The sequence below is a fragment of the Rhinatrema bivittatum genome, chromosome 7 (assembly GCF_901001135.1).
Source record: "Rhinatrema bivittatum chromosome 7, aRhiBiv1.1, whole genome shotgun sequence".
NCBI classification, from domain to species: domain Eukaryota; kingdom Metazoa; phylum Chordata; class Amphibia; order Gymnophiona; family Rhinatrematidae; genus Rhinatrema; species Rhinatrema bivittatum.
In genome coordinates, this window is record NC_042621.1 from 107906446 (window position 1) to 107929309 (window position 22864).

General features: G+C 46.9%; 1 protein-coding gene across 3 annotated transcripts in view; it reads right to left on the reverse strand.

Moving 5' to 3' along the window:
• The window catches only part of ST3GAL2 (ST3 beta-galactoside alpha-2,3-sialyltransferase 2), a 334488-nt gene that overhangs the window by 58955 nt on the left and 252669 nt on the right, over positions 1 to 22864 (reverse strand). For all 3 annotated transcript variants that reach the window (XM_029608905.1, XM_029608903.1, XM_029608904.1), the window contains one exon: positions 22128 to 22321. In XM_029608905.1, coding sequence (XP_029464765.1) covers positions 22128 to 22321 — 194 coding nt within the window. The remainder of the gene's footprint in view (positions 1 to 22127; positions 22322 to 22864) is intronic.

Sequence of the window (22864 nt, forward strand, 5' to 3'; positions counted from 1 at the left end):
ATGAAGTCCAAATGAGGTGATGTGGTGAGATGGGACTTTGGGTAGTTGAGAACGAACTTGAATAGTCAAGTGCATGAACCTAATAGCCCTCCCTGAGATGTGCTCTTTATCAGCCAATTGTCCAGGTACAGGAAAACATACATTCCCAGTCTGTGGATGTGCGCTACCACCAAAGCCAGGCAATATTTGAAGACCCATGGGGCAGACATGAGCCTGAACGGTAACATCCAGTACTGAACTGCTGTTTTCCCACCATGAATCAGAGATGCGACCTTTAGGTCGAGGGAGCATAGCCAGTCCCCTTTTTGTAAAGGGGGGATCAAGGTGCCCAGAGAAACCATCTTGAACTTTTCTTTTTTTAGAAACTTGTTCAGGGCCCTTAGGTCTAGGATGGGACGGAGTCTTCCTGTTCTCTTTTGAATCAGGAATTACTTGGAGTACAATTTTCACCCTCTTTGCCCTAGCGGTAGGGGCTCAACTGCTCTGGCTGTTAAGAGGGAGGACAGCTCTGTTAGTAGAACTTCTTGATGCACTACCAGCCCCAATATGGGCACAGAGGGCAATCTGGCAGGACATCCAATAGATTCAATTGGTACCCCTGGTGGACGATGGACAGAACCCACTGGTCCAAGGTTACACTAGGCCACTAGTTCTCACAGAACCTCAACCTGCCCCTGACCGGAGGGTCCATCGTCTCGGGTATGGGCGACTAACTTACACTCCCTGCGGCCCAGTCAAAACCTCATCCCCAGAGTTGACTGAGTTGTTGGCTGGGGCTTGGGAACTCTCTGCTGCCTGGGTTGGCCGTGGGAGTCCTGATGGTGTTGATGGGAGCAAGGAGGCAGAGGATAGTATTTCCTTTGGTGAAAGAAACTTCCTTGGCCCTAGTCTCGACAGCCTTCTGGATGCGAAGGATGGGTCCGGAGTACTGGCGGAGAATCGTTGGAGGTTCTCATAGTGGTCCTGAAGTTGGGCCACAGCATCCCTCACTCTATCTCTGAAGAGATTCTCTCCAGTAAACGACACTTCAGCGAGTCGTTCCTGAACCTCTGGTCAGAAATCTGAAGCCAGCAGCCATGCCATTATGTGGGCGCCGATTCCTACTACAAAGATTCTCGATGCAGTCTTGAAACATCGTAGGTCACACGGACCTCATGTTTCCCGCACTCCAGACCTTTGTGCATGAGTGACTTGAAAGTATCTTGATGCTGTTGAGACAGCTGCTCAGCCACCTCCTGCACCTGCTTCCAGATGTCCCGCGAGTACTAGCTCACATAGAGCTGGTAGGCAGTGATGCGGGCAATAAGCATGGCACCCTGAAACACCTTCCCTCCAAGAGCCTCCATCGCTCTGTGGTCTTTCCTTGGGGGTGCCGAGGAATGGGTCCGAGAACGTTTGGCCCTCTTGAGGGCGGATTTGACCACCACAGACTGGTGAGGCAGTTGACGCTTATCAAATCCATCAGCTTTCTGGACGAGGTAGAACCCGCCCTGCCTTCCAATTAATGGGAGACACTGTGAGGGGGTGTTCCCATATCCTCAACAGCAACTTCTTAAGGATCTTGTGTACCAGGACCCTGCCATGATCTCCATAGGAGGCTCCATGTACTGGAGGAATTCAAGCATTTTGTGTCGGCATCCTCCTCTGTCAAAAGTTGAAATAGGATGGCCTTCGACAATACCCTCACAAAATCTGTGAAGGTCAAGTCCTCAGATGGGGACTTCCTTCATTCATCTGGAGGAGAAGGAAATAATGGGAGACCATCAGAGTCCTCGGAGGAAGACTCAGTCAGATCATCCCCCTGGGTCATAGGGACCCTAGATGCATGGCCTTCGTCCAGAGGTGCAGGCACAAGTAGAACTGGGTGGGAGACTATATGCCTCGGTGTCTCTGCCGGCCTTGTGGATCTTCCTCCTTCTCGGAACCTGCAACAATCACTGTATCGGTAGGGGGAGGCCTCTGTGCCTCGCTGGGCACCAGTGTCATCCCAGGAACCGGCACCTGCCGAGTCGGTAACATACCAATGAGCATGTTGAGCTTCAGCATTGGTAAGATGATGGGCAGCATCGGCTCCGATGTGTTGGTGCCACAGGCCCAATGCCCTGCAGTGCCCGATCCACTGCCAGATGGACCTGACACTCCAGCTCCTTCTCAAACATTGCAGATGCCAACACTAACTGGGAGGAAGGAGGGGTGGCTAGATCTTCTTTGGACCTGCGAGATGTATCGGTGCTTTGCACCAGGACTGGTGGAGACCATCACGGAACCCTGGCACTGACAGAGAATGGGCCCTTGTTGCCATGGGGGTTGATTTGGGGGCATTGCAGCAAAATCCAGTGCATCCCTGCACCCGGCACTGTGTATCAATGGGGACCAGTGTATGTTTCTTAGGCTTTCTTCGATACTTGGCCTAGTCTTTTCTTGGTGCCGAGGCCAAAGACTATTAACCCGTCCTTGGCCCAGAGGAGATAAGAAATGGTCAGTCTCTGGGTGCCCCTATCTGCCAATTGCACCGACAGTCCTGCCAGTGTCGATGGCACGGAGTCCATCGGTGTGGCTCCAAGGTCCATCGATAACAATGGCTCAGACTTCCTCGACCCATCTTGTCGAGTCAAAGCAGATATCTCTTTGGAGTCATTTGGGCGCATACGCGGCAACCTCGTACGTCATGTGATGCCCCCAGGCAGAGGATACATACTTCATGAGGATCAGTGATGGACAAGGTCCTCGGGCACTGGGGGCATCAGCGAAAACCGGACGTGGCCTTAACAGGACAAATCAAATGGGCCGCAAAGTCAAAAGTGATGGTGGCGGGTGCCTGTGGCCAGCAGGCACCAATGCACTGCCGCCTCAGGGGGAAATTGACTGCAAAAGGAAACTTACCTGTAATGCCGAAAACCCTGACTAGTGACACTATGGGAAGGCACCGAGGGGGATCTGGCGACAGACTCGAGAAGAACAACCGAGAAAAGAGAAAAATTTTCCACAAGCTAAATACAGTCAAAGTGAGCTCAATCACACCACGAGGCCTACAGCTCCGCGGAAATGAAGAGACTGAAAAGGGAACCTGTATGGGCGTGTGGTAAAGAGCATGCTGGCATGCTCAGAGTGCCGAGTCAAAGGTCTAGAAACTTTGACATAAGTTTTCCGCATCGGGGCTCCATCCGATGATGTCACCCATGTGTGAAGACTACCATCTTGCTGTCCTCAGAGAAAGGGAATTATCTGGACTGCATTCAGTATCAAGGCACTTGAAATCAGTTTTGAGTGGAAAAAGACAACTTTATCTCCTTTTGTGGCTTCTAGAGAAGAAATGGGAGGTCTCAGCCTTTATTATTCAACTTAAAGTGTTTAAGAGGCTGATTTTTATATTTTTGAACTGAATATCTGCCTTCTGTACTGCTTACTTTTACTTTCAGTAAAACTAATGCTGTTTCAGAACACAAACTTGGAATGTGGACTATTCTTTTTATTTTTGTGACCAAATGTAATCCCTTGGGCCTTGCAGTATTTCCAGATGCTGCAACAAGTTGGGAAGTGTTCTGCAATGTCTGGTGTGGCCTCTTGTGAAAGGGAGGCTACATAATTACTAGCAGACGTCCTCAAAACATTTGTAGTCAAATAAGTCTCTTTATTACAACGATATTTGTTTAAATAGAGGATATCCTGCTCTCACTCAGATCCACACACCCCTTCTCCTATTTCCTAATCTTTCCTTCCCTTCCAATTTCCCATCACTGGTGCCCTCTCAAATATAAACCCCTGGCATCACTCCCCTCTCTCAGCAACCCCCCCCCCCCCCCTCATTCCTACACCAATCGCCTCAGTCAATCTCTCTCACCCTTCCAAAGCTGATCACCTCTTTAACTTTCCTTCCATCTGAGCCTCTCTCCTTCTCCCATCTCTCCCATCTCTCCCACCTGATCCCCTCTTTCCCCCTCCCCTTCCCCATCAATTCCCACTCTCACGTCGATTCTTCTCCGTCCGCCAGCCAACCCAGTCTTTCCTCTGACTGGCAGGAGGAGGATAGATGCCGTTTAATGCCACCCCCACAGACGTCTGACAAAACTGTTACTATGGCAACCACAGCTACACTGTGCACACGTTTACTGGAAAGATAAAAAATGAATTAATATAGATTAATTCGGGACTCTCTGTCTTTCATGAGACTGTGATACCAAAACACCCTGCGTCATGCACGACAGTGACACAAACTGAAACTATTCACAAATGGCTTTCCCTATGCTTCGATTCCCAATGCTTCATTAGTTGCAATTCATGATTTGACTGTAAGCTGTTCAAATGCCTCTGTTCATTTACATTTATCGTAGTCTGCCTCGAGAACAACTGTGGGACAAGGTGGGTGAATACCAAATGTCCGTAAATCAGCAAACTATGACACAGCCATGCCTTACTCACTAAAAATGAACCTGAAACTTCTGGGCAGGAAGGGAGAGATTTTATTTACTTCTTAAATGTGGTTTGTGATATCACTGTGCAATTCGAGACAGTGCCCTGCGGTTATCAGACACCAAGAAGGGGATACATGGTGGCAATAGAAAATGAATAAGGCCCGGGGGGGGGGGGGGGGTGCCTTAGAGAGAGCTCACTTGCACAGAATGTGAACCACATGAGTCCCTGAGACGCTGTGTCTAAATCGCGTGCCAGCCTGAGGAAAGGCAAGCCGCAATATTCACTGTGCTGGTGAAATATGTTACTGTCAATGAGTTCTATTTAAATCCACAATGCTCCTTCACTTCTAGGAACAAACCATCCGGCCGATACAGTAAAATTCACAGGAGAGCGGGCAAGCGCCCGCTCATCCGGCGCGCGCACAGGCCACTCTCCTGTGCACGCGATTCACTAAAGTAAAATATTCAAATTAGGGCCCACGGTAAAAAGAGGCGCTAGGGACACTAGCGCATCCCTAGTGCCTCTTTTTTCAACAGGAGAGGCGGCTGTCAGCGAGTTTGACAGCCGACGCTCAATTTTGCCGGCGTCAGTTCTCAAACCTGCTGACAGCCATGGGTTCGGAAACCGGACGCCGGCAAAATTGAGCGTCCGGTTTTCAACCCATGAGCCGCGGGCCGATTTTACTTTTTTTTTTAAATTATTTTTAACTTTTGGGACCTCCAACTTAATATCGCTTAATATCGGAGTTTTTACTGCTTTTCTGTGCACTTTCCCGGTGCCAGCAGAAATTAACGCCTACCTTTGGTAGGAGCTAATTTCTGAAAGTAAAATGTGCGGCTTGGCTGCACATTTTACTTACTGTATCATGCGGGAATAACTAATAGGGCCATCAACATGCATTTGCATGTTGCGGGCGCTATTAGTTTCAGGGGGGTTGGACGCACGTTTTCGACGCGCTATTACCCCTTACTGAATAAGGGGTAAAGCTAGCACGTAAAAAACGCACATCCAAATGCGGGTTAACAGTGCGCTCCACCGGAGCACATTGTACTGTATCGGCCTGCATGTTAGCAAGACAAGAGCATCCCAAAGCACTTCCACCCAGTTCTCTTTGACACCTGTGACATCACAACCACCCTCACATATGTCAGATGCACAAGTCAGATCCCATGGTGAGGTTAGGATACTTTTTTTCTTGTTTATTTTGGCATGGCAATTTTTTTCCCAGCTCAGTCAGAACCAGCCTCTTTTAGCTTACGGAGCCATGATTCTTTATTTGCAGCTACCCAGCTTCCCCCCTCCCTGCCCTTTAAAATCCTCTCCGAAGTTACTTAGTCCAGACACTAGAACGACGGTCCTTAGACGTGAGCTAGAGAATGTGGCTTCCTCTGGGACACTGCCATCATGGTCCCTAAATCCGGGCACTAGATGCCTCCACTGAGTGATGGCTGGGGCTTCCACCCTTTCTCCCCATTTTCCCTGGGGGGGAGGGGGGGTCGTGAACCCCGCCTCTGCAACCTCCTCAGTCCCATGTGGTCTAGAAATCAGACGCCTGCGCTGGGAATCAAATTCAGAACATACAGCAGGGTGCTGCTCCCAGGAGCCCAGGAAAAATGCAGGAGAACAATTTAAACATGCTTAATCAGCAAGTATTCCACTGAACTGTACTTTTGCGTTCTGCAAGTCAATTTATTTTCATTTCGCTTTGCAAAGCACAGTGAAAAAGGAAGACCGGATATAGGGCTGTAAATCGAGAACAGTTACAACCACCACTGTTAGGACAAAGTAACAGTGAGAAATGATGCTAAAAACTGTTTCAAGATGTTAAACTGTGACCTGTAGCACCCAATTCATATTATTACAGGCTTCCTGCCCCTAGCCAAAACATTCAGCGTGAAGGAACCCAGCAAACCGCATGGGGGTGACCTGCAACGAGAATGACTGTAAAACTGAAATGCGAGGTGAGTTTCACATTACCGCACTCTTCCAGCGATGGGAGGAGAGATCCAGGGCATGACGATGATTCTCAGGACTCGTACAGCGCTACTGTCAGATCAACTGCTGAGAGAATCAGCCAGAGCACTCTCAAAGGAGGCAAGGGCTGGCCTGACGGTCCGTGCTGGTGCTGAATGCACTCATGCCAGGGGCTGGCTGGAGCGAGGGATGCTGTGAAGGCAGCAGCATCCCACGCTCGATCTATAGAACACCCCCCCCCACCCCCAATCTATAGAACAGATATCAGCCCCCAAAGATGGCACAAAAGCCAGAGAATAGGTTTCAGCCTTGTGAAAGGATTCGCAGTTCCCAGTCTCCGGGGATGACATTCGGCACCCTCCTGCCAATCTGTACATGAGGTTTCAGCACATCCAGAGAATCTATGCAGACTCTAGGGAAGGGAAACAGCGTCGCTTGTCAATTTACAGAGCAGTCCTCAAACAGCAGAAAGAACAAAGCATCTCCTTCAGACAAACCCGCTGACAGCCGCTGCTCCTGTCCCTAGCGCCTCTATTTACCGCTGGCCCTAATTTAAATAAATTAAATTACTGTATCGCGCGCACAGGAGAGTGTCCTGTGCACTCGCCCGCTCTCCTGCGATTTTTACTGTATCTGCCCGAAAGAAAGGTGCGTGAGCGAGAGAGAAACAGAGGAAGAGAAAAGGCTATGGGACTGATGCAATAAGTGAGCGATGAAACAGGCGCTCATAGCAAGCACCCATTTCCCTAATGCACGTGCAGCCACATCCCCTGGGCACCCGATGCAAGTGACTTTACTCCACCTCCGAGGCTGGGAATTAAATTCGCTGTGTTAAAAAGTGTGGGTTGGGTGCCCAGAGCTTTACTAAATCAAGGGTAATAGCTAATATCCTCATCTACATGCAATTAACATTTGGCGGGCGCTATCAGGTTCACTTTAGTTAGGGCATGCATTTTGGATGCACTAATCAATGCATCTGGCGCTAGTCTAGCGCATCCAAAACGTGCGTCCAACCACGTGTAAACCCATGTGCTAGGCTGGCCCTACATCTAAGAGACAGTGTAAACCAGGGCTGTGACAGAAAAACAACAAGATCGGTGCACATATAAGAACATAAATTATATAGCAAAGAGTAGGGTGTGAAACCAATCAATAATGCTGTTCCAAATAAATCAAAGTAATGGTGCAGTGAAGTCTTTTTTATCTTTCAGAAAATAGCTTTTATTGTAGGCTTTAAAGGAGTATCAAAGAAGTACAGTCCCCTAACCCCGCCGTGTTTTGCCGTAGGGGCTGCATTGGCCGGGATCCACAGGGAATTCCCAAAAGTTGCCATCTATGCAAAAACAGAGAAATTCTTAAGAGAAAAGCGGCATATATTACAGCTAACAGTAAAAAAGCATTGGGTACAAAACACATACCCAAACCAATAGTATACAGCTTATAAGGTTTCTAAAAAGGGAGGCATCCTGCAAAAAAAAAAAAAAAAAATGCAATGTAGAAAATCATTGTAAAGAAAGTTAAATAATAAAAAATATGAACCTTGAACATACTGCATAAAAAATGTGTACTCGAGTTATAGATTCGCGAGTTTCAAGTGTGCTGCAAAGTAAAATAAAATAATAGGAGGATGTGAGCAGAGGACAGAGCAATCCTAGAGGCGCAGCCAATATGTATTCCACACATTAAGAAAGGTGGAAAGAAGGCAAAACGATTACCGTCATGGTTAAAAGGTGAGGTGAAAGAGGCTATTTTAGCCAAAAAAACATCCTTCAAAAACTGGAAGAAGGATCCATCTGAAGAAAATAGGATAAAACATAAGCATTGTCAAGCTAAGTGTAAAACATTGATAAGACAGGCGAAGAGAGAATTTGAAATGAAATTGGCCATAGAGGCAAAAACTCATAATAAAAACTTTTAAAAATATATCCAAAGCAAGAAACCTGTGAGGGAGTCGGTTGGACCATTAGATGACAGAGGGGTTAAAGGGGCTCTTAGGGAAGATAAGGCCATTGCAGAAATACTAAATGAATTCTTTGCCTCCGTGTTTACAAATGAGGATGTTGGGAAGATACCAGTTCCGGAGATGGTTTTCAGGGGTGATGAGTCAGACGAACTGAACAAAATCACTGTGAACCTGGAAGATGTAGTAGGCCAGATTGACAAACTAAAGAGTAGCAAATCACCTGGACCAGATGATATGCATCCTAGGGTACTGAAGGAACTCAAAAATGAAATTTCTGATTTATTAGTTAAAATTTGTAACCTATCTTTAAAATCATCCATTGTACCTGAAGACTGGAGGGTGGCCAATGTAACCCCAATATTTAAAAAAGGCTCCAGGGGCGATCCGGGTAACTATAGATCAGTGAGCCTGACTTCAGGCCCAGGAAAAATAGTGGAAACTATTCTCAAGATCAAAATCGTAGAGCATATAGAAAGACATGATTTAATGGGACACAGTCAACATGGATTTACCCAAGGGAAGTCTTGCCTAACAATCTGCTTCATTTTTTTGAAGGGGTTAATAAAGATGTGGATAAAGGTGAACCGCTAGATGTAGTGTATTTAGATTTTCAGAAGGTGTTTGACAAAGTCCCTCTTGAGAGGCTTCTACGAAAACTAAAAAGTCATGGGATAGGAGGCGATGTCCTTTCGTGGATTACAAACTGGTTAAAAGACAGGAAACAGAGAGTAGGATTAAATGAACAATTTTCTCAGTGGGAAAGGGTAAACAGTGGAGTGCCTCAGGGATCTGTACTTGGACCGTGCTTTTCAATATATATATATAAATGATCTGAAAAGGAATACGACGAGTGAGGTTATCAAATTTGTGGACGATACAAAATTATTCAGAGTAGTTAAATCACAAGCGGACTGTGATACATTACAGGAGGATTTTGCAAGACTGGAAGATTGGGCATCCAAATGGCAGATGAAATTTAATGTGGACAAGTGCAAGGTGTTGCATAGAGGGAAAAATAACCCTTGCTGTAGTTAACAATGTTAGGTTCCATATTAGGAGCTACCACCCAGGAAAAAGATCTAGGCATCATAGTGGATAATACTTTAAAATCGTCGGCTCAGTGTGCTGCAGCAGTCAAAAAAGCAAATAGAATGTTAGGAATTATTAGGAAGGGAATGGTTAATAAAATGGAAAATGTCATACTGCCTCTATATCACTCCATGGTGAGACCGCACCTTGAATACTGTGTACAATTCTGGTCGCCGCATCTCAAAAAAGATATAGTTGCGATGGAGAAGGTACAGAGAAGAGCAACCAAAATGATAAAGGGGATGGAACAGCTCCCCTATGAGGAAAGGCTGAAGAGGTTGGGGCTGTTCAGCTTGGAGAAGAGACGGCTGAGGGGGGGATATGATAGAGGTCTTTAAGATCATGAGAGGTCTTGAACGAGTAGATGTGACTCGGTTATTTACACTTTCGAATAATAGAAGGACTAGGGGGCATTCCATGAAGTTAGCAAGTAGCACATTTAAGACTAATCAGAGAAAATTCTTTTTCACTCAACGACAATAAAGCTCTGGAATTTGTTGCCAGAGGCTGTGGTTAGTGCAGTTAGTGTAGCTGGATTCAAAAAGGTTTGGATAAATTCTTGGAGAAGTCCATTAACGGCTATTAATCAAGTTTACTTAGGGAATAGCCACTGCTATTAATTGCATCAGTAGCATGGGATCTTCTTAGTGTTTGGGTAATTGCCAGGTTCTTGTGGCCTGGTTTGGCCTCTGTTGGAAACAGGATGCTGGGCTTGATGGACCCTTGGTCTGACCCAGCAATTTCTTATGTTCATAAAAACGTAAAAGCTTACCATTGAAAATGTACAGGTCTTTGGCTACTGTCAGGTAAAGTATCCAGTATTACCTACAAAGAAACAGCCAAACAGATAAGAGGATTCGCTGGAAAAGTACTAGGGGAAAAAGAGAGAAAGCTAAAACTTCTAGAGAATAACGCAGTGAGTTATACATACCAACTGAGTTAAATGCCGGTCCTGCTGAGTATAAAGTAGCAAGATGCCTACTGTAGTAAGAGACCTAAGCGTATTAGAGGAGTTTGGAAAAGCCTGCCAAAAAATAGTCGGCTAATCACGAGTAGGATAGTGAGGTCAATGGGATGGTATGTCAGAGTTACAAAAAAGCCAATGAGGCAAAGAGACCCAAAAGAGAACTTATGGTTGAAAGTCATTAGAGGAAAGACCTAAGAGAGAACTCAACTACCCAGAGCTTGAAAATAAACAAGACCAAAAAGAGAATTAAAACATATTGGGCTAGATTTTAAAAGCCCTGCGCACGTAAATCCTCCCAGATTTACACGCGCAGGGCACTCGCGCGCCGGCGCGCCTATTTTGCATAGGCCGCCGGCGCGCGCAAAGCCCCGAGACGCGCATAAGTCCCGGGGCTTCGTAAAAGAGGCAGGAGGGGGGGCGTGTCCGGGGTCAGGGGGCAGTCCAGGGCGGGTCCAGGGGCATGGCGACGGTTCGGAGGCGGGCCAGGAGGGCGGTCCTGAGTCCCCCGGCACTGCGGCCTGTGCCGGGGGATGCGAGGCGGCGCGCGCAAGTTACGCCTGCTTCAAGCAGGCGTAACTTGCCCAACAAAGGTAGGGGGGGGGAATTTAGGTAGGGGCCGGGGGGTGGGTTAGGTAGGAGAAGGGAGGGGAAGGTGGGGGAACGCGGAACGGAGGCAGGCTGTGCGGCTCGGCGCATGCAGGCTGCCGATTTTGCGCAGCTTTGTGCGCGCTGACCCCGGATTTTATAAGATACGCGTGTCTACGCGCGTATCTTATAAAATCCGGTGTACTTTTGTTCACGCCGGTTGCGCGAACAAAAGTACGCGCGCGCTTACTTTTTAAAGATCTACCTCAGCGTGTAAAAACTAGCTCCCTTAGTTATATATCAGCTGGATGAAAAGCCGAAGTTGCCAGATGTAAAGGGACAATTACTGTAAGAAAAATGTACAGATGGTAAAGGAGTCAGGGAAGCAAACCGGTAAATTAAGGGGACTTTTGAAGAAACTTCAGGAGGAAAGTAGATAAAAAAGAGACAAAGGAGAAATATGGAACCAAAACATTTCACATGGAAGTGTGCACACTTCTTTAGAAATCTTCCCCAATATGTTTTAGTTCTCTTTTTGGTCTTATTTTCAAGCTCTGGGTAGTTCAGTTCTCTCTTAGGTCTTTCCTCTAATGACTTTCAACCATAAGTGTTGTGACCGACGGTCTGCGACGGCTTCGCCCCGCCTACCTTACTCTTCTTGCGGCTCCTCCCGCTCACCTCAGACTGGCTGCAGCGGTGTCTGTCTGCCGACCTCTCCAGCGTCCCTGGCCCGGCTTTGGTGCTGCTTCCCGCCATGCTCCTCCAAGGTACCAAAGGGCGTGCGCGCGCACACTGCCCTCATCCTTATTTTCTCATCTGCGCGAACCTCAGGGGCGTCCTCCTGAGATGACGTCACGCTGCCCGGATATTTAAGCCTCTCTCATTTGCTAGCTAATCGAGTTAGCAACTACTCGGATTACTACGCATGGGATTCGCTCTCCATACCGAAGCTGCTCTGCCACTCCAGCGTTCTCTGGAACTCTTATTGGTAACGGGGTACCCACTCCTCAGGGGCCTCTTCTGCTTCTTTCAGGTGCTATCAGGGAACCGGTACTCGCTCCTCGAGGGCCCATGTTCCCTGAGTCGCTGCCTGTATCTACAACCCTTTCTACTTGGAAGACTTCACTAACAGTTTCCATCTGTGAGTACAACTACCATCTATTCCACAGCACTGCTTCCCTGGAACCAGGTACTCGCTCCTCGAGGGCCTGCCCTCTGTTCCAGTGCCAGACCTCTCGTCTAGTGGAATCGCTGTGTGAGTACAATACCACTGAGTCTCCCCGCTCTAACGGATCAGGTACTCACTCCTCGAGGGCCTGCTCTCCCTGTCTCAGAGCTTCACCTATTCTACCTGGGACTCTGTATATTTCTCACTGTGTACTCATAACCCTCAGTCTCTTTCCGCTACAGCACAGCCAAGCAGAGGATCCGCTGTGGGATACATGCCCAGCCGGGCTCAACATCTTTTCACTATTGCCACCTCTGGTCATTTCCAAAACTGTTTAAATAAAGATTCAATCTGTGTTTGTGTGTTCAGAGTCTAGCCTGACACCGTGGTCCCTCACGGGACTGCCCCCTGTGGGCGTGGTCAGCTGCCACAGTGTCCAAGGATCCACTCAAACACCAATAACCATAACAATAAGTTCTCTTTTGGGTCTCTTTGCCTCATTGGCTTTTTTGTATCTCTGACATACTTTCCCATGTGACCTCACTATCTTACTCGTAATTAGCCAGTAGGCGTCTTGCTACTTTATACTCAGCAGGACCGGCATTTAACTCAGTTGGTATGAATAACTCACTGCGTTATTCTCTAGAAGTTTTAGCTTTCTCTCTTTTTCCCCTAGTACTTTTCCAGTGCATCCTCTTATCTATTTGGCTGTTTCTGAAGGGGCCAATTTGACATTCAAAGTGAGACGTATGAACAGAACAGTGCTCTCTTGTGAAGATTTAATAACCTTCGGAGTGAGGAAACTCATTCAAAGATGAGATTTGTGCAATGTTCTCTCAACCTAGCTTGATGGACTTGTGAGACTGGAAAATTGGGCATTCAAATGGCAGATGAAATTTAATGTGGATAAGTGCAAGGTGATGCGTATAGGGAAAAATAACCCTTGCTATAATTACACAATGTTGGGTTCCATATTAGGTGCTACAACCCAAGAAAGAGATCTAGGTGTCATAGTGGATAACACATTGAAATCGTCGGTTCAGTGTGCTGCGGCAGTCAAAAAAGCAAACAGAATATTGGGGATTATTAGAAAGGGAATGGTGAATAAAACGGAAAATGTCATAATGCCTCTGTATCGCTCCATGGTGAGACCGCACCTTGAATACTGTGTACAATTCTGGTCGCCGCATCTCAAAAAAGATATAATTGCGATGGAGAAGGTACAGAGAAGGGCTACCAAAATGATAAGGGGAATGGAACAACTCCCCTATGAGGAAAGACTAAAGAGGTTAGGACTTTTCAGCTTGGAGAAGAGACGACTGAGGGGGGATATGATAGAGATGTTTAAAATCATGAGAGGTCTAGAACGGGTAGATGTGAATCGGTTATTTACTATTTTGTATAGTAGAAAGACTAGGGGGCACTCCATGAAGTTAGCATGGGGCACATTTAAAACTAATCGGAGAAAGTTCTTTTTTACTCAACACACAATTAAACTCTGGAATTTGTTGCCAGAGGATGTGGTTAGTGCAGTTAGTATAGCTGTGTTTAAAAAAGGATTGGATAAGTTCTTGGAGGAGAAGTCCATTACCTACTATTAAGTTCACTTAGAGAATAGCCACTGCCATTAGCAATGGTAACATGGAATAGACTTAGTTTTTGGATACTTGCCAGGTTGTTATGGCCTGGATTGGCCACTGTTGGAAACAGGATGCTGGGCTTGATGGACCCTTGGTCTGACCCAGTATGGCATTTTCTTATGTTCTTATGTTCTTATGGACTCTCTACCTAGGTAACATCAAGCTAGGTTGAGAGAACATTGTACAAATCTCATCTTTGAGTGAGTTTCCCCACTCCAAAGGTCATCAAATCTTCACAAGACAGCACTGTTCTGTTCGTACGTCTCACTTTGAATGTCTAAGTGGCCCCTTACCCCTACACTAATACCTAAACCTCACCTCAAGTTACTAGGTGGGCCTCCCATAGAGGTATAAATACCTATCTAGTGTGAGGGCATTATGGCTAGTCAGTCTCTCTCTCTCTCTCTCTCAACATGGTCCCCCCAGTGGTTGTATGTAGGAAATACCACAATTCTGGCACTTATCTCAAAGTGTGAAAAAGTTATTGCAATTTGCAGTAACTTAGCACTTCACATAGGTATTATTGCAATAAACTGCCTATTTACCATAAAACACACCCCTTTTTCTATCGCATGCGATATTTAGTGCATTTTGATAAATCCAGGCCTAAGTTTGTAGCTGAGGCAATGGAAGCTGAAGTGACTTGTCCACGCCACATCTGATTCTGTCTGGTACCCTGGCTTCACTCTCAAACTAATGCAAATTGACAGTGGAACCATGCCAGATAGCCAGACATGCACTGATCCATCCAGCAAAGTGGCAGTGATGAATCTCACCAGATAGCCAGATAAGTCAGTATTTATCCGGCTAAGTAGTGATGGCTACAATTGTATGATCTACAATTACATGCAGCCTGCATTTTTTTTTTTTTATAAACTTCCAATGCCTTAGCATCCCATCAACTTACTGTATCGGGAATTAAAACAAAATAATATTAGCCTGTGTGTTTGGGCACTGTGTGCTGAATTATCGGGCACAGTTTTAACGCTCAGGTTTCTGCTTCAGCCTGTGAGGAGTCTAAATCTAGGCAAACGAATGTATTTTCAGCTGACAACTTAGGCTGAAATTAAGTTCATAACTTAAGCACCCAATTTAAGATCCTAAATTTAGGAGCTCAGCTACTTTTGAATAATTGGCTTCTCTGTGGTCACAGAAGTTCAATCAATAATGGAACAGAACTAGGACATTTCCCCTTACATTTTCCTCTTCTGGTATCACCTCAGTGACACAAACTACCTCCGCTATCATGCAACAATAAGATTTCCTGATCTACAAATCCTTAAAACGTTTTAATGTTTGATATTTGTATTGACATGCAAAATTTATAATGAAAAAAAAAAACACACACATTTTTTTGAGCAACTTAGGGAGAAGTTTGGTATATCGTCTAAGCATTTTTTTCCAACTACCTGCAGTTACAACAGGCTCCCTTACTATCACCATCCCAAGGCAGCTCCTCACCAGGGGGTGCAACTCGAACAGCGATGCCAGGCATCATTGTATGAGGGGGAGGCACTTTAGCGACCCAGGTCCCTGATAGAAGGGAGGATCTGGGCAATTATCAATGATAAGATTCGCCTCTTTGCTCAGACCATGGTAGGGGGAGGTCTGGAGAAGGCCATAAAAAGTGAGGCGGAGGCAAACAGAGCCCTTTAGCGGTAGCATTCACAAAGCGGGATGCCGCCGGCCTTAGCAGTTAAGGGGTTAGTTAGGCAGTTCCAAGTTGCATGGGACATGTCCCACCCCTTGCTGGCGGGGGTAGGGTGAAAGGTTAGAACATGTTGCTCTGGTCAGTATGTCGTGCTTACATTTGCATTTTACATATGTTAATTAAAGCTGCTGTGGCTGTTTCAGCCACTGAATAAAGAAGTAAAGAAGCTTATTTGCATATGGAATGATGTTATTTGGGAAGGGATAAAGGGGGGAGGGGGTAATTACGGCTGTACCAGGCGAACGGTATGGCATGCCCAGGTTATGGGGACAGTAAACAGGGCTGTCTTATTTTCACCATTAGAGGAAGCGATTGTGTACGGAAATATGAAAAACGGATGGAGTTGTCCTCCCCGGCAATAACTGGAACACAGTAATTGAATCTCCTAGGCAGGTATCAATAAACAATAATCTGAGACTGGCACTCATTTTGTGCATGGAACTTATTTCACAACAGAAATGGGCTGGCTAGGTTCGCCAAGCTGTAATCCACGAGGTGTATGTGTGGGGGGCACCTTTTTTCGTTTGGCAATGCAACATTGTTCATAGATATTGGAGAGAGGTAGAATCAGATTTAAATGCAGTGTACAAAATGAAACTTCAGCTGGATCCTGTGGGATTGTTGCTAGGATGTACTAATGAGATCAGTATTTCAGGTACATCTTTAGTGAGCCTTAGGGTGGTGTTGGCTTTGGCTCGAAAAGAAACAAGTGCTCTGTTGAAAATGGATGGGATAGTGGATGCCCTGCACACACTTTCCAAACAGAAGGCTGTATGCTTAAATAGGGGATGCACAAACAAGTCTATAAAATCAGAAGGCTGGAATATGAGTGATTTTTCATCCTGCCTCTTAATGTGCATTTTTTGCTATTGCGGGTAACTGGTGCTTGGTGGATGGGTTCCACACCCCTCCCTGGTTACAGAGTTCTCAATACAATGGTCAAGCACTTGTAATATTTGGGCCAGGCCCAAGGTGATTTTACACTGGACATGAAGAATTTCCCCCTCTATACAGGTCGATCCAGTAAGGCCGCGGTAGAAACAGTGAGGTAGTGTCAGGCGCACCCTTCCTCCCCGCACGCACAGTTCTCTTCACTAACTCCCCGATACTCTCCTCTAATCGCATGCAAATGCATGCCGTGGCTTTAAAGCGGTAGGGAAGGGTTATGGCCGCGTAACCCATTTTACTGTATAGGCGCTTAATACAGCGCCTATACAGTAACCAGGGTGCGCTGGTACCTGTCATTTCAAATGACATTTGAAATGACAGGTACCAGGAAGTGTAAAAATCAAAATTTTTAAATACCTGTCGGAGGGCCGTGTGGGTCCAGGCGGCCGGCGGGATCCGGGGGGCCGGTGGTCGCGTGTTAAATCTAGGCCGCGGGCGGGTGGGCGCCTGTTCCGGGCGGCGGGGGGTGGACGCGCGTTAGTTTCAGACGGCCGCGTGGGTCCAGGCGGCCGGCGGCGGCGGGAGCCGGGTGGTCGCGTGTTAAATCTAGGCCGCGGGCGGGTGGGTGCCTGTTCCGGGCGGCGGCAGCGGCGGCGGGGGGACACGCGTTAGTTCGAGACGGCCGGCGGGTGGTCGCGTGTTAAATCTAGGCCGGGTCCGCACAGGCGCGCATTCACTGCCGGTGGGGGCTGCCTCTCCCGGCAGTGAATGAATTCATTCATCCAGGCGGAGGAGCCGGTGGCGAAAGCAGCCGGCTCCTCCGCCTGGATGAATGAATTCATTCACTGCCGGTGGGGGCTGCCTCTCCCGGCAGCCCCCACCGGCAGTGAATGAATGCGCGCCTGTGCGACCCCTGCGATTCGGCGCTCAAGGCAGTCACATGCCGTGACGTCACGCCTTGAGCGCCCAATCGCAGGGGTCGCACAGGCGCGCATTCATTCATTCACTGCCGGTGGGGGCTGCCGGGAGAGGCAGCCCCCACCGGCAGTGAATGCGCGCCTGTGCGGACCCGGCCTAGATTTAACACGCGACTGCCCGCCGGCCGTCTCGAACTAACGCGTGTCCCCCCGCCGCCGCCGCCCGGAACAGGCGCCCACCCGCGGCCTAGATTTAACACGCGACCACCCGGCTCCCGCCGCCTGGACCCACGCCGGCCGCCTGGACCTATGCGGCCCTCCGACAGGTATTTAAAATTTTTTATTTTTTCTTCTGACAGGTTTTATGTGTCCCACATCATTACATTTTCTCGATCATCTCTGTATCGCTTTTTTTTTAAATTGTGTTTTATTGTTTTTGAGTATCTTAAGCGGTGTCGATGGATTTATTACTAGACTCACAGTCCTAACTCCTACTAGGGGGAGGCGGTAAACTAACACGTTACGGCCGCGGCAAAACAGTGCGTTACTAATGAGAGAACCTGAGCGCGCGTTACGGTATCGGAGGGGAATAGCTAATTCCTTCATTATACAGCTAATTCGTTCATTTACATGCCGGGTGCGGGAAGGGTTACGCGTCTGTTTTAAGAAGCACTACGGATGCGCAAAATTGGAGACTGTATCGCTGGTTTGCCTTACGCGTCCGAATTGTGCGCAGTGAGCTCGTTACAGACGAGAAATCTTCAACTGAACTTTACTGGATCGACCTGATAGTTAGGAAGATACCCTCCTGCACTGGCTTTCTTGGACAAGGCTAATCTTTCCCCTTCCTTCATCTTGCCTGAACCCAAACCCTGGAAAAAAAATGAGTTCAATCCAAAAAAGCAGGGGACGGTGGTTCCTAAATGCCAATTTGTTTACAAGAATAAAATAAATAAATAAATAAACAGATGAGACAAAGCGCCATAACCACAACCTCCACAGTGAAAGAAAAAGCTTACAGCACTTATAGCAGCAAAACAGCTTAGTTTTAATACATCCTTTTCTGGCAAACCAGCACATCTTCTCATTAAATAATGCATAAACATTTACTCAGGATCTTCCCTGGGGTCTTTGTCGAGGTGGCATTCTTCATACCCCACCTAAGGTCTTTGCTTGTAGGCCTTGACCACCTTAGCTGCTAGAGATTAAGCAGGCAGCTCCCATAATATTATCTAGCACTTATTATTGTGTCTCTTGCTGCTCCTCGCCCTCTGCTATCCTGTAAACTGCTGATCACCAGTTCAAAATCTTCAACTTCTATTAAACTCTCCAGGGCTGATGACATATCATGCGCTCATGCTAGCGGACGTATATTCAAAGGGAAACTCAGCAGGAGCCTTCCCCCTGAAAGCAAGTCTGGGCGTACAGAGTGCCCATGCATACCTGCACCTGCTGATCCTTCAGGTGGACAATTGGGGTTAAACAGCTCACATAGCTTTGAAAATCAAATCTAAGCACGTTGTTTTACACCCTGACCTAAACACCTCTCCATCTTTCTCCGAAAAAAACGCCTTTTTTTTTTTTTTAGTCTGGCTGAAAGTATGTGCTCGGTCAAAGCTCGGGTTTCCTTTTAGCTGTTGTGAGAAGAACCAGCTTTCCACCAGGAAAATCTGCCTGAGTAAATGACTAATCATTGGGACCCTCCTTATTGCTCTTCTGTGTTCTAATTCTTTTCGGATACTGCACAATATATTACTTTGGCAGAGCACGTACAAGTAAAGGTCAACAAAGAAGCTGTAGGCAATACCTTTATATTGGACTAACTTAAGACATCTGGCTTTTGAGAGTTGGTCAGTGAACCAAAGGGAGGATGACTTGGCTCATCACAGATATATAAGTTAATTGCCCAGTAAAAAAAAAATGATTGCTTGCAATTTCTTTGTTCACCATATTTCTACATCCAAATGGAGTAACGTGGCAAGAGGTGAACACCCATGTGTGAGCAAGCACGGGCATATGAGTTGTGGAGATATAAAAGCTGTCATCTATGTGTGCAAATGTATGCCTGCATGCCTGCCAGTGTTTAATCAGTAACAGCAGTCATGCTCAGGCCTGGATTTGCCAATAGGCACACTAGGCCTGGGTCTAGGGCGGCAAAGTTCTGGGGGGGGGGGGGGGGTGGTGCAACAGGCCAGCTGAAGATTTGCTGCCTCTCACCTATGTTGAATCTCACTCAGCAGAGAACAGCCCTCTGCTTCCTGCTCCAGCCTCTCCCCTCCTAGTGCAGAGAACAAGAGGGGAAGGTGTGAGACTAGAAGGGGCAGAGCAAAGAAAAACAGCTCTGTTCCCTATTACAGTATCTCCCCCCCCCTCCCCCAGCCATCCTGTGCTGGGAACAGGAAGAGAGGGTGGAGAGCTGAATGCACAGCAGGGAGCAAAGAAAAGCCCTGCCCCCTAATCCAGCCCCTTTCCTCTTGCCAATTCAGGGACATGAGGGGAGGAGGAGGTGAGCCTGGAGCAGACAGAGCAGAGCAAAGAACGCTCAGGCCAATGCAATACCCTGCGCTCAGGCTGGCACACTGGCGCGCTAATCCCCTTATGCAATAAGGGGATTAGCGTATCCAAGCCAGTGCATAGCGCTCAGCACATATAAATTCATGTTGACAAGGCTATTAGCTATTATCCACTTATGTAAAAAATACATGTGCGCCCGACGCGCACATTCTTACTCTCAAAAATGAATGCCTGCCCCAGAGCAGGTGTTAGGAGCCCCTAAAGTTAACAGAAAATACTTCTTTTCTGTAGCTCCTCCGACTTAATATCGTGGCGATATTAAGTCGGAGGAACCGAAAAAAAGGAGTAAATTAAAAAAAAAAAGTCTTGCTGGCAGTCAAGTTAGGAAAATGGATGCTCAATCAACGAACGCCCATTTCCCTAATCTGCGCACAGCCACTTCTCCTGAGTGCCCATGCCGAGGCGAGGCCAGGGACGCCCAATTTCCCTTAGCGCCTTCTTTTTAACGCAGCGTCTCGTTTGCCTACTGCATCGCACGCCCCCATCCACCTCTCCGCCAGGCACCTGGGCACATTAGGAAAGCATGCAACACTGCCTCGGCCTGACGGTGCCTTACACATTCTGCTCTGTTGTGCCTTGTTTGGGAGGGGGGGGGGGGGGGAGGGAAGCAGGGAGGTGGGGTGACAGCACCAACAGTGCCTAGGGGGGCGGCAAAACCCTAAATCCGTCACTGGTCAGGCTGCAGGCCTGGATGAGAGCCTATCGGCAGCAGCTCCCATCCTTCATGCCGCCCTCTGTCCTGCCACAGCCAGAAGAACGAACACATATACACACACACACACACACACACACTCTCTCTCTGCAGCTGCCACTTCATTCTGCTAGGGCACAGGTCAGGAGAGCTGTTTAATGGATTTGCTCAGTTCTCCACAGCTGGCCATGTAAAAGTCAGAACACAGTGCCTAGCAGCAAATTACATAAACTAACCTACAAAGGACAATTTAATCCAGGCTTCCAAGATCAGAATTTATTTGATGTTACAACTGCATTCCGTTTTTATTTTATTTTCCCCACCAGAGACCTTCCCCATTCCAGCATGTTTCCAGCGTTAACCAGTACCTGGCCTATCCTCACACTGCAAATTCCTGTTTAATTCTGTAGATCAGAAGTCTGGGGAGAGGGAGTTCATTTCCCTTTAAATCATTAATGCCCCAGGGGCCTAGCATGTTAGGGAGATGTTAACTTGAAATCCTGTCCATTCTCTGGACACTGAAGACTCCCAGACCCGTTTCACAAGCACAGGGAATGTTTATCAACTTTATTTGATATTTTTATGCTTTAAAGTTTAGTCTTCTTTTTAGTTTTCATATTATGTATGTTGTTTATGCCTGTAAACCACCTAGACCTCAACCCGTGTATAAGCGGTATACAACATTTTTAAAATCAATAATTCTATAGTCAGATGGAAACTAATGTAAACCACGCTTCTTTCCATCATATTTTTTTTCAAAAACTCAAAATTCACACAATAGCTGAATTATAATTTAAAATTTAAAGGGAGGAAAAGACCTCAAAATCCAGCATGCAGTGTTTAATAACATGCTTAAAATAATGTAATCATGGGTCAAAAACCTCCAAATCCTCCCCTCTTCTCCATTCCACTGTATCTCTTAACAATCGGACCATAAATATTTTCATTAAAATGTATACATGAAATATAATAATTATAGTGCTGTATCTGTAATGTGCCTGGTTATACACAGTTCTACACCACCAGGTTATTACAAACAGGAGAAAAATCAGTGGGTTTTTGTTGTTGTTGTTGTTGTTATAACATTGAAATTCCCAGGAAAAAAAAAAATTCTAAAAACAAAGGTCCCTACCCCTACTCAGCATTCATATCTTTACTTCTTCTTTCCTCTCTGCGACTCCCCCATAGCTCAAAGCTAAGGTAGCCCAGAGACTTCCTGTGGCTGAATAGACAGGATACGGCTGCCTCAGAGCTCACGTCATGCTCGAATTCACCAGCACACACTTTGCAGGCTCTCCCCTAAAGACAGTGAAGGTTCTCCACTGCACAAGCAGTCTCCAGTTAACCTGGGAATAGAAGTGGGATCTCCCCAATTTCAGACCTTTTGATATTAGACATTTTAATCAAAACAGCATATGCTAGCGGGAAGATGCGGTACAAGTTCAATAAGCGCAGGCCCATTCCATTTGCCGCCTCTTTCCGGTGGCACGGCATACAGTTAGTTACCTAAGTGGCCCCCCGAGTCACTCAGGCACCCCCCTTCTCACCTCATGATGAAGTTGTGTCCATCAATGTCCTTCCCGTAGCCGGTTCCTCGCAGGTTCCCAGAATTCCCCACCACGGCGCAACGCCAACATTTCCCAGGTTCCCGCAGTCCGTAGGGGTTTTCACCCGGCACGATCTGGAAAAGCTTCTCCAAGACTTCATGGGTGTTTTGAGATTTGAACTGGGGCTGCAGCATCTGCAGAAGGAGGAGGAAACGGGAGAGGTTGGAGATGGGGGCTTGTGCATGTCGGAGAGAGGTGCAAAGTTCAATGCCAGCAGGTGCATTATGGCAACATCCAGAGTCCCTCTGCGCCGACACGATGCAGTGGGTGGGAGAGGAATGGACCCAGGCGAGCAGAAGTGACCTCCAGGGTTTCATTATGTAAGGACTGATGACTTGGAGAGAAAAAAATAAATACATTCATTTTCTTTTCAACAGGTGGTTTATATATTTGGTTAAAAAAAAAAATTATATTCCCGCTTTTGTGACACTTCAAAGTGGATTACATTCAAGTTTGATCATCAGTTTGGCCAGGGTCAGAATGGTTTAGGTGGCAGAGCATTAATAACCACTCAAATTTTGGCCAAAAGCCAAGAAAGGGCACATTCTTCAGCTCACAGTTCAGACCTTACTTTGACCTTACTCAAAAGAAGTTGAGTAGAAATGGAAGACAAAGACTGCAAGGTCCATTTTTCTGTCATTTTCTCTGCCCACTGATTGCCAATTTTACCCTTGATT